At 40.1% G+C, this 12,496-nt stretch overlaps 1 protein-coding gene across 5 annotated transcripts in view; it reads right to left on the bottom strand.

Annotated features, from left to right (window-relative positions):
* Positions 1-712: 712 nt before the first annotated feature.
* TPM4 (tropomyosin 4) overlaps positions 713-12,496 on the bottom strand; it is an 81,824-nt gene continuing 70,040 nt past the window's right edge. For 2 of the 5 annotated variants that reach the window (XM_018555670.1, XM_018555672.1), the window contains 5 exons: positions 9,209-9,279; positions 7,284-7,359; positions 5,742-5,804; positions 5,389-5,458; positions 713-1,212 (listed from right to left, as the gene is read on the bottom strand). In XM_018555670.1, the coding sequence (XP_018411172.1) occupies positions 1,130-1,212; positions 5,389-5,458; positions 5,742-5,804; positions 7,284-7,359; positions 9,209-9,279 (363 nt within the window). In that variant the 3' untranslated portion in view covers positions 713-1,129. Of the gene's footprint in view, positions 1,213-1,712; positions 1,811-5,388; positions 5,459-5,741; positions 5,805-7,283; positions 7,360-9,208; positions 9,280-12,496 lie in introns of those variants that run through there. The other 3 variants (XM_018555671.1, XM_018555673.1, XM_018555674.1) reach the window with 2 other exon arrangements.

Below are 12,496 nucleotides of genomic sequence, written 5' to 3'. Positions count from 1 at the left end.
TTTATGTTTCTTTAAATAAACTACATTTTACCTGCATTCCCGTGTGGTCTGGTTTCCTGTCTCTTTGACATTAATTCAGTCATGCAACGCTGCACATCAAACCAAAACGATATGTATTTCATACCTTTTTTTAGGGACAGATAGAGCTGGTGGGGTTTAATCACCACTGGGGGTTTTATTTTTTAATATATAATGATAAGTACTGCTAGACCTGCAAATCTGAGGCATTTGCTTTGTGCCTCAGGCCTGCACTGAATTCTGTTTTTACACTAGCTTGACATTACCACTACCAAGTCAGCTGTAAAGTTATGGCGCTAAATGGCCTCTTCCTCTCCTAGTCTAGGTTGACTGCAGAAATCCAGTCCTGTGTGTCCAATTAATGGGACCTGCCTATTGAATGGGTCAATGCAATAAGCCCTGGCTAGACATATAACAGGTCAACTTCCTAAGTGAACAGTGCAATCTCCCAAATGGCAAGTATATTTAGGTAACACATTCCCAGGAGCAGTCTATGCACAGCTCTAATGTTGACTGTACTATGGACGTTTCAGAACCTATTTTTGTGTGTTCAATGTTACTGATCACATCCAGTTCATACAGGATCCTATGTAAACATCTTAGTAAATTTACTGCAGTTACTTTAATATTTCATTGCATTAAATTAAAATTTCTTTGACTGTCAAAGCACCAATTTTGACTTAAAGCCATATCATTGTATCCAAAATGTGCCATATTTAATAAAGAATTTATATTTTCACAATACCCATTATAACATTGTTACAAATAACACTTTTTGCTAGTTTTGATTTCTTTGTTGGGCTTCCCATACTTCTGTAATAGATTTCAACACTTTGTGGTCTTGTAACAGAATAACATAAGAGACAAAAACACTGAAGACATTTGTAACTAATCTAGTAAAAATGTACATGGGACCTTAGCATAAAAAAAAGAAATATTAAAAAAAAGGCACGGCACAATGAGGTTTAAGCTCATATTTGTGAATGGTTTCCTTAAAAAATAAAATATTTGGTCGCATTCATTGCTGTTTTCCCCTGGAATGTTAAGGCATGATAAGGGAGAATTAATTACTTTAAGAAGGAATGATGTGCAGGCTTTTCTTCACTTTTGATTATAAATTGTTGAGTTCAAGTAGCGTTTGGTCCAGAACTTGATGCATTCCCATATTTTCGTCTTTGGCATTAGCCAACTTGTCTGAAATGAAGACATAACAATTAAAGGATCTGCCCTATCACTGTCTCTGGATTTTTGGAAAGAACGGAAGTAATTTCAATTTTACAAATATAAATTTGGTGACTTTAGTAAGTGCCCTATCTGAACATGCACAATGTAAGAGGTATAGCAGTAACCATGTTAGAAAAAGTGTCAAAATGATAAGCTACCCCTTAGCAAAAGCAATACACCAAACAAAATAATGTCTTGAGACATACATGGTCCATGACACCAAAGTAGTGTTTGCTACATTGGTAGAAGACATAAAAACGGTCACCGTAGTAGTGTTTGCTCAGTCATACATGCACTACACACACACACACACACACACACACACACACACACACACCAAAAGAAAGAAAGAAAGATAGAATTTAAAAGGTGCAGAGAGACTTTTATTTCTTACAGAGGTTGAGAGCAGTGAATAAATTGAAAGAGAGAATAGTAGCTGACAGAACTGGAGAGCCACATCACATAAAACCACATAAAAAGAGGGTCTACAACGATGTCATATCATTGAGAGCATGGTCGAGCTCCTCGCTGATAGCTTTGTACTTGAGCTTCTGGGCATACAACTCATCTAACAAGACAGAAGTAGCAGGAATGATTCGGAAGGACAGAAGAAGAACCGAATACAGATGGAGGGTAAGATGAAGACAGCATGAAAAACAAAGAAACCATTATTACATAATGAAAGTTTGAAAACATATCATAGCAAACGTGTGCATTTGAATATGGTCATACAAAATGTTTTGTTCCTTATTTCAGGTTTCAGTTCAAAGACCAATGGTGTGCAATAACTTATAGCAACTAAATAGGAATCAGCATTCAGTAGTTTAATGTAGACAAACTACTAAATGCTGGTAACCAGTACTTTTGTGGTTGGTGTTAGTAAGAATGTTTCAGCTCTGAAACTGATGAGGTTTTCTTCAGGTAAGATCTGGTCAAGGTAGATTTAATACTTTAGATATATAGGTTATAGTTTAAATAACTTTACATTAAAATGAAAAGATTTGAATTTTGAACAGATAGGGACATACAGAACAAAAGATAATCAGTCTGGGGGCACTCCTGCCTTGCAGTTGTGTGTCCTGGCTACTATCCACTCCAAGGACAGTATCCAATGTCTGCTCCGCTTTCCTCTCCGTATCACACTAATAGTTTAACTAGTGGTCCTGGAATTTTTTTTTTGTTTAGGCTTTTTTCCTTTTTTTTTTCCACCTGGTGATGCAGCCAGTAGGTCTGTTATTTTTCAACTTCCATTAAAGTGGACCTTTAGCCCCTTTCACTAAAAAAATCACATCAGCGTGCAGCTCTCCATGCTGATCTGAAAGAATCTTACATTCATTAGTTAAACATATTTTGCTTTTAATTTACAATGACTGTTTTTCTACTTCCTGATCCTCTTGGGCATTAGTGATGCAGCCTGTGCCTAAGCAATGCATCCTTGGAAGGTTACATCAGCAGAGCATTGCTGGGAAATCTCATCTGTAATCTCATGAGCTCTCAGGCAAAGGCATTTTCCTCCCTTGCGATGATGTGAATGGTCACATGTCCTAGTCACATGTGCCAGAGTTTCAAGAGGTAAAGGGAGATCTGGTAGTCTGCTCTTATGCCTGGTTCACACCTGTACGTTTTGTAGCGCGTTCAACGCTCTACAAAACGCTCAAACATGAAAATCCCATTGTTTTCTATGGGTATGGTTCACACCTTTCCGTATTTCAGCCCGTCTGAACGCGCTACAAAACGGCCTACGCCTGAAAATGTACATGAGCTTCTTTGCGGCGTTTTCGTTGCACGTTTCCATTGGGATACAGCCAAGTAGACCTCGGAAACGCGCGTTTGTCGCACAGTTTTTTTAACGCTCGGCCCGAAACGTGCGACAAACGTGCATATTCGATACGCCTAGGTGTGAACAGAGCCTTAGTAAAAATGGCCACCATGAGAAGAATGGGAAAGGAAAAGAAAAATAAGGTATACAAAGAATACAGAAGAAGAAGCCTGCAATTATCTAGAAGTATGTGTTTGTAGATTGTCATTACTAAACATTTGTAAAGGTGTCTTTGTTGTCGTTTCAAAGATATGGGTAAGGGCTTGTTCACACCAAATGCAGAGCAGATCCGCTCAGGTTTCTGCACACGCAGTGCATTGGGTAGTGCCGCGTTACTGCCGCGTTTTTGATGCGTTCCGGGCCGTTTTTTTAAAGTTTAACATGGGCTTTCAGTGCGTTTCCAGGCATTTGCATGCATTCCAGAGCAGGTAAAATAGGACTTGCTTCAGTTTTTTCACCTGCTCTGCACGTTGCGATGTGAACTGGAGCAAAAAATACCATTGGAATACATTGGACGCAGTTTTGATCCGGTCTGCAACTGCTCTGCACCTGCTCCGCGCTTGGTGTGAACAAGGCCTAAAGGTCCTCTTACAGACGAAGCTGTCCAGCAGGAGTGGCAGATAGAGGAACGAGACAAACCACTGACAGGGGTGGCCAAAATGGTCAGATTTTATTATTATCCCCCCAAAAAAACAAAACCTATTGCTGTAACTGCCTAAAAAGTGTTAACTAACAAATTAAATCGGAAATCTAGCTAAGTCCATCTAAATTTACTAGTCCGTGTAACACTACCCTCTCCACAGGCTGACAATGCTACTATCGAAGGACGGCTCCACTGATTCTCCAACGGAGCCACCCTAAGACAGGAAGTGTGTTACTGGCTAGATCACCAGGTCTAAATAAAAGGGACAAAAAGTCTAAAAAAATAAATAAAATAAAACCACCACAATTAAAGATGATAAGCTGCAATATATACAATTTTTGGTATATATTGCATGAGACGTTTAGCAGGGGGCTCCCTGATTTGGTGCTAGTCATTGACAGTCATTTTAAAAGTCTATGGAGATGCAGAATAAGTACTGTGCAACCATACATGCATCTAAATTTGCTAGTGCATCTAACTAATGCAGCCATCAAAAATTAATTATTGGTAAGCTGCAATATTTAAAATTTTTGGGTTTCGATATGCTTTAAAGTGACACCAAGACTCGTGTTTCACTGAAGGTAACTTCAGCTTATGTATATCGCATTGCATGCTTAACATAACGTCACACTAAAGGATGCAGGCAGTTTCTGTGACAGAAGCTGCAGTTAGTGATCGCTGAGACAGGTGGCGCCGTGATTTCAGTGCCACAGTCTCAGTGATCACACAGAGCAGACGAAGAACATCCGTTGTTTGTCTGCTCTAGGGGCTCAATGTTGAGCCTCTATGCCGTGGTCACGGGTCCCCCAGGGGAGCGGGGGACCCCAAAAAATACGGCGGGTGGGGGCCTCGCACTCGATCGCCGCCGCTGCTCGGTTTTAATACAAGTGATCGGATTAGATCACTTGTATTAAACGAGCAGCGGCTTCCACTGTACATTTAGCTCTGCTTTAGCAGGGCTAAATGTACAAAAAACGATTCGCCCGGGGCCCGAAACTGCATGTTCCGGGCGTCGGGCGATAGGGATTCGCTCCATAAGACGCACACACATTTCCCCCCGCCTTTTGGAGGGAAAAAAGTTCGTCTTATGGAGCGAAAAATACGGTATCTTATTTGTGTATTACTCGGCTGTAGATCCTCAAATCCTCTCTGAATTGGTGCGGACACTGTCCTTCCTTCTGGAGGGTGGCTACTTTTGTTCCCCATGGTCCCTGTGTGTGTTGTAAAGTAGTCACACAAATAAGATACATTTAAGTTAATAGTTAAGGTACTTGAATGCATTTTCAAGATTTGACCCCTGAGTTTAGTGTCACTTTATGTTAAGCATGCAATGCGACATACATAAGCTGAAGTTACCTTTAGTGAAAAACGAGTTTTATAATCATAAGTAGATCCAGAAATATACAAAGTTACATGCAATTCTCAAGCTTGGCCCCCTCAGGAAGCCTCTTTACTGATTCTCTAATTTGACCAATAGGGTAGGCACCAATAGCAGGAGAGGCAGGGTCAATTTTTACAAAAAAAGTTAAGATTTGCATTTAACTTCAGCTACATTTTGTCATTTCTTACACAGGTTGTACAGTACACATACAAGTAAAAGATAGGCTATAAGAGTGAGATCATTTTACAGATGATGCTGCACAAATGTAAAAATCCTATAGCAAAGGTAGGGCAGATTGTTTACCTTCAAGATCATCAATACTCTTTTCTAGTTTGGCAACTGTTCTCTCTGCAAACTCAGCCCGGGTTTCCGCCTGTAAATGAGATAGATTAAAAGTACATGGAGTGCACAAGAAAATGCTCAGTGGTCTGATATTCTGCAGCAAATCCATTCACTCCTCCGCATTGTCAAAACAGCTCTTTGTAAATGTCGACAACACCCCTTTCCCATTATCAGAAGTTCAGTCAAGCTTAGTTTTGTCTTTTTCACTCCCAGCACTGCAAATACACTTCTAATCTGATTATATATATATATATATATGCATGTAACAAGACCATTATGTACTGCATAAACAAAGCATCCTTCCACCTTCTTACCTCTTTTAGCTTGTCTGTTAAGACCTTGATTTCCTCTTCATATTTGTCTTCTTTTTCAGAGTACTAGAAAGAAATAGAAAAAAACCAAGCCATTATAACTCTATGCATAACTGCATGCTTTCTGGCAATGAAGAATGCACTTGTGTATTTGTATTCAAGACGAGGAATACATTTTTACCCATCAAAGCTTGTTCCACTTGTTCTTCATGCAAGATTTAAAATGGTAATTATTTCTCACTAGCAGAAAGGCGTTCATGTCAACATTCTTTTTTTTATTTAGAGGGCTGGGTGTTGCACCTGTAGGTCAGGTGTTTTGAGTGAGGGGGACAGTTAATGCTACAGCATAAAGACATTTTAGACAATTTTGCACTTCGGACCTTGTAGCAACAATTAGGGGAAGGCCCTCTGAGGAAGGTCCATAATGATTTGCAGGGCTATTCACAAGAGGGTGAAGAGTTTGGCATGATGATATTTCTCGTTGCACTACAGCTGGAGGGCTGGAGTTTGCCTAACCCTGTTGTAGAGGAACTTGAATGGCCTGCACAGAGCCCTGGCCTCAAACCTATTGAACACCTCTGGGATGAAGTGGAACGCCACTGTTTTTGCGTTGGGATGTCCAAGCTCATATAGATGTGAAGCTCAGATGTGCACAAACTTTTGGGCATATAGTGTACTTCACTCTCTGTACCATGCAGTCCTATAAGCTACCTTCCTGAAATTCATACTGAAAACTGCAACAAGAGCTAATTTCTGCTGATGTCAGTCCACTGTTATTGAATACCAAGTCAGAGGAATGACAACAGAGTCTCGCCTCCTCACAAAGAATCAGAAATCTCTGCATACATTGTACTGTGGAATGTCTATCGGGTGCTTTCATTCTTCCAGTAACTGTAACAGTGTCTTTTGCTAGCAGAAAGTGGGAGAAAAGCAATTCAAATCTGGAGTTTTTCTTCCCACAAAATCAAAAATTGCTCACTTCAAAGAAAATATATATTATTTTCAAAAGGATGCTTGGCATTTATTTAGGGTACAGGAAAATATCAGATTTTTCTTGCTACTGGACAAAATAAAGGTGGCCCTCGGTTTACAACGGTTCAATGTGCACTGATTCAAAATAGCACCCTTTTCTGGGAGTGTTGTAAATTGAAATCAAATATATAAATGTTTGTCAATGGGAAGTGAGGGAGCTAGGTTCCAGGCCTCTCTCATAACAATGAATGGTTCCAAATAGAAACTGGTTAGTCAGTGGAAAGTGAAGAAGTTAGATTCCAAGCCCCTCTCATTGACATACGTAACATAATACAGGTACATTTTATTTAAAGCTCCTTGTGTGAGCAGCTTTAAATATAATGTACCTGTATTCTATTACTTATGTCAATTTTGGAAAGTTCTGTACCGTAACTGCCTCGCTTCCCATTGACTTACATTATATACTGGGTTTCAATTTACACCGGTTTCTATTTACAGTCATTCCCTCAGGAACCTACCCCAGCAAAAATTGATGGCTACCTGTATCTGTCATAGGGGATCAGCATAACTCACCTTTTCAGACTGAGCCTCCAAGGATTTTAAGTTGTTAGTCACATTTTTCAATTCTTCTTCCAGATCGCCGCACTTACTGAAATAAAACCATACAAGATCTCTTTTATAATCTAACATATATATTATACATATAAAAAACGTATTTATTACACTGATGTTTCATCGTGCCACAGCTCTCTGAAACCTGTAATAACCCTGTTTTCTGATGCATTTACTCCTGTGGAAGACATCTGAATGCCTACTATATATACCGTGTTTTCCCGAAAATAAGACACTGTCTTCTATTTTTTTTTGGCTCAAAAAAAACACACTAGGTCTTATTTTCGGGGGCGGTCTTATTTTTTTTAAAATGTACAACAAGCCACACTTATTCATGCAGAAAAGTCAACATGTATTCATGTACAAAAATATGGTGATAAGGGCAATCAGGGGTGCTGTACCTTTCCAAGAGAAATTTGCTAACCAATTGCTGGCCAGAATGAGCGAATTGCACTTTCACTATCGATTCCTCACAGGCCGAGTGCATTTGGTATCACTCCGCCTGTGACAGGAGGCGGCGCTATAAAGGAGGCATCGGCTTATGCGGCTCTGCTCCCTCCGGTGCCACCTCGCTTTCTCTAGCGCTGGCTTCGTTGGCACTGCTGATTCTCTCCTGCCTCTCCCGCGGCTCTTCAAGTTCCCCCTTATGCCACCACCGGCCCTAGTAATGGTCACAACTAGGTCTTATTTTTGGGGTAGGTCTTATATTTTAGCAATTCCCAAAAATAGTACTAGGTCTTATTTTCGGGGTGGGTCTTATTATTTTTCAAATAATATATAACTTATAGTGACCAAATGGGAAAAACAATCCCAGTAGGGATTCTAAGGTTCTAACTCATTGATGCTAGACAAAAAGTGGAGGCTGCGTTAGCAAATAAATGGTTGGTCATTATTCGAACCCCTAGGCTGTTTTTATTTTTTTTGGTGTGTGTTTGTACCTGGTCTCCTACTCCTGCAGGTGACACTAAAAATCAGGTCAAAGGTCTACAGATAAACGCTGTGTCCAATGAATGGAAGAGAAAAATAAATTCCTGCCAGAAATCTAGTGACCTGAAAACAGTTAGTATTGCTCTCAGTGCTCTCTACAGACTACAAAACACCCACCCATGCTATGGGGAAGAGGAAAGGGCAAGGTGTTCTTTAGTCTTGTTGCTCCTCCATAGTAATAGTACTGTGAGCATTGTTATTCTAGTACAGGAATTGTGTTACTGGCCCGATCACCAGGTAAAAACAAAAGGAAAAAAAACAACTCCTGAAAAAAGAAACCGAATGCAGCCACCGCATCTTAGGGCTGGTAAGCTGCAATATAATAAATTTTTGTTGGTGGATTTGGATACACTTTAAAAACTGAAGCAACAGGCTCTTCTCTGAAGAGTAAGGAAATCATGTACAAGGCCAAATTAACTGGTTATCAAATGAATCTGATGAGATTAATATCAAACAATGCAGATGTAGTCTTTATCATGGTCTCAGGATATTGTGAAAGTAGACAAATATCTATCTCTCATTCTCATTGACTCCCATCACTGACAACTCCACAGGATCATAGGTCATAGTGTGTGTGTGTTTGCATCAGACAGATATAAGTCTCACTTATCTAATTTCTCAGAGATGTTAATAGGTTGACAACTAGTAAACCAAAAAAGGGAGACAAGAACTTTAAACTGGCAGATCAGTAACATGCCAGTTTTAAAAAAAGGCATGGTGGTAGTTAAATTGCATGCTCTGCTCACCTTAACTCCTTTTATTGATCTTTCTTAGTTGCCTCGATTTAGAAAAAACAGGCAGTATTGTTGTAAAGAAACACAGATGGTAGTAATCTAGATTACTGTTCATACAATATACTAACAATAGCCAAGGATTAGTAAAAACCAAAGAATCCTTACAGTTCAGACACTTCGGCACGCTCTTCTGCTCTCTCCAGCTCTCCTTCAAGAATGACCAATTTACGAGCCACCTGCACAGAAAATCACAGTAACAGAACCAGGTTAAAGCTTCAATAACTATTACCTTGCGTAGGCGTGCTCCTTGTAGATCATATATCAATAAGGAATAAAGAGCAGTGCTGCTAAAAAAACAACATATGCTGCTAAAATGTATTGACTCCATATTGAGCTATTATTGTAGAGCACTGAAAGTATCATATTTTAACTTTTTACATTATTCTGCCCCTGCAGAGTAATCAACAGCTGAAAGTCAGCAGAAAAGTACATGGAGAGGATTGCTTCAGACGTCTGTCTGTGATTTGACACTGCAGATAATCATTCAGAACTGTGATATATTCACTTTTACAATACACAATTAAACTAAACTAGATAGTCCTATTTGGAAACTGGATCTTGGACACATTTAGACAGGACAGTTTGCCTAGTCTATGCATTAGGACTGCGTTAGGCAAGGGTGCCTATAACAGTCCAACACATATGGTATAAACGGGCCCTAAAGATTTTTTTTCACTATTTCACATATCTTGCCAACATGATTTGTTTTACCTTACCAAGTGCTCTTCTTGGGCACATTTTCTTTAGCACTTGGAATGGTAAAACAGATCATGTTGGCAAGATATACAAAATACTGAAAACATTTTTTTAGGGCCCATTTACACCATATGTGTTGGTGTAAGGCACCCTTGCCTAACGCAGTCCTAATGCATAGGTAAGGCAAATTGTCATGTGTCCTATGTGTTCGTTTGCACTGCAGGTGTGCACTTAAAGTAGGACGTGCACAACTTTTTTTTTCACTGCAGTGTGTTGCAGCTCACTACATCCACATTGCAATGCTCTGTGCAACTTTGTTACATTTCAATAAAGTTGTAAAAAAGAAAAGTAAACAGCTTTATGTGTTGTAATCGGGATATCGGCAGTTTACTTTACCAAGCGCACACCAGTGGCCATGGTAAGACGCGGCCTCTGCTGTGAACGAGCCCTAATACAGACAAGCATTTTTCTTAATGCTTTAACATACTCGGTGTCCGACACTCTTTCCATAAACGTCTTACCAAAGATGCTGACTAGCCTAAAATATTCTACTATCAGCTACAAGAGAATGTTTAAACTATAACCCAACATTTTGATATTTTCTAAAATTCAGAAAATATCTAACTTTTTTTTTTTGGTGGATAAAGCGGGAAAGGGCTACACCCACTGTCAGGGTTTATTATGTCTGCATCCCCATTCAGAAGATTCACTGTCTATCTGTCCTGGTAATCACTGTCACTGGGACTCAAAGCGAAGGAAAAAACAGATTAAGTTGTCAACACAACTGCAAAAGAGGGGAAATCTTCCAAACAGTGACACTGTGAAAGAGGGAGGTGTCCTCATTTTGGAGAGATTTACTCCTGACAGGAAGTGAAGTCTCTTCAATGGGACACATAACAGGAAAAAAAATCTATATCCAAAATGAAATGAAAAAAAAAAAAAATCTTTATACAATGTACAGTTGTATTTTCTAGACCTCCCAGTAAAAAGTAGATGAACCTCTCCCACCCTAGATACATATTTCCCTTAATCTCACCATGGCCTTGCAGTCTTTACCACTAGACAGCCAAAATCCTTCTTGTGCAGTCACTCCACATAGACTTTTATGGACCACTTGGCACAGCATCTACTGTTTCAGTTGACAGGCCCATAGAAGCCTATGGGGAGGGACTGCACAGACATGCTGTCAGTAAGATTTCAGCTTACAGGAGATGACGACTGCAAAGTGCCACAGCAGTGAATACAAAAGGATATGGGGCAGAGAAAGGTTTGCCTATGTTTTAACAGGGGGGGCAAGTCACCATGGCCATGGCTTCTTACAGTTTTCACCTCCCAGCAGATAAAATCCTGCCTACGCAGTCACTCCACATAGACTTCCATGGACTGTATCGGTTGAAAGTCCCATACAAGACGGAGAGACGGAGCAGGCACAACTGTCAGTAAAAAAGATTTCGGCTTCCGGGGAGGTGAGGACTGCAAGGATGCCATGGCAGTGAGATCAAAGGATCTGAGGCAGGGGAAGGCTTGCCTACTTTTCACCAGCATGCAAGACAAGAAGGATAATTGCACTTTGCATTTTGGATATATATATACAGGTGAAACTCGAATAATTAGAATATCGTGCAAAAGTAATTGCAGTAAGTGCTGAAAAAGGGGCCCAAACCAAGTACTGAGTACATATGCATGCTTGTACTTTTCAGAGGTCCGACATTGTTCTATGTACAATCCTTGTTTTATTGATTGCATGTAATAACCTACTTTTTTGATGTTGTGGATTTGGGGTTCTTGGGGTTTTCATGAGCTGTAAGCCATAATCATCACAATTATGACAAATCACGGCTTGAATTATCTTGCTTTGCATGTAATGAGTCTATCTCATATATTAGTTTCACCTTTTAAGTTGCATTAGTGAAATAAATGAACTTTGCATGATATTCTAATTATTCGAGTTTCACCTGTATATAAGGAATAATTGACACATCTGTCAGCTTTTTTTATTTTTATCCGTGTCACACAGTACAATCCACTTAATTTGCAGCCCTGCAGGTACAACCTTAAATAAGAGCAAATCTCTCCAAAGGGAGGAAAGAGTACAGTTATACTTTAAACTGGGGTTCCTGAAGGAGACAAGCAAGTCAGGATTCTTTAGACTAGGGTAGCTCTTCCTGTATCTGACACATTTCCAGGATTGTTGTATGATTGGTCCCCCTCTGATAGCTGTGGCTCGATCGGCCGACCCCTACGTCACTAATGTGTCCTATAGTGACATGGGGGCTGGTGGAAGGAACAGAGTGCAGAGGGGGCAAGGCAGCTGAAATGCTCAAAGTATGACTGTTTAGTGGCGGTAGCTCTTTAATAGAGCAAAAATCAGGAGGCACCACCCATCACATCACAGAGGTAAGTATTAATCTTTTATTAAAGGAAACAAAAATTGGAGAACGGAAGCGCCACTACCTGGCGCAATAAATGTGGTGAGGTCTGATGAGAGGGGTAAGTGATGTACTCACCTATGGTGGGTAGATCATTCGCTTTTAGGACGGCCGTGAGATGAGGGCGGTCCCTCTTAGGATAGGTGATGTGGTGGTCCAACCAGATGGAGCAGAGGTAAACACAAAAAAACGAGGGCTGTAGGCTCGGTGAGGAGATGGAGTGTTTGGAACACTCAATGAGTCCTTGTTCCAAACAATCCATCTCCTC

This window comes from Nanorana parkeri, unplaced genomic scaffold (genome assembly GCF_000935625.1).
Source record: "Nanorana parkeri isolate BGI_ZX_2015 unplaced genomic scaffold, ASM93562v1 scaffold207, whole genome shotgun sequence".
NCBI lineage: Eukaryota > Metazoa > Chordata > Amphibia > Anura > Dicroglossidae > Nanorana > Nanorana parkeri.
The sequence above is the reverse complement of the archived record's forward strand: the minus strand, read 5'-3'. Positions and strand labels throughout refer to the sequence as shown.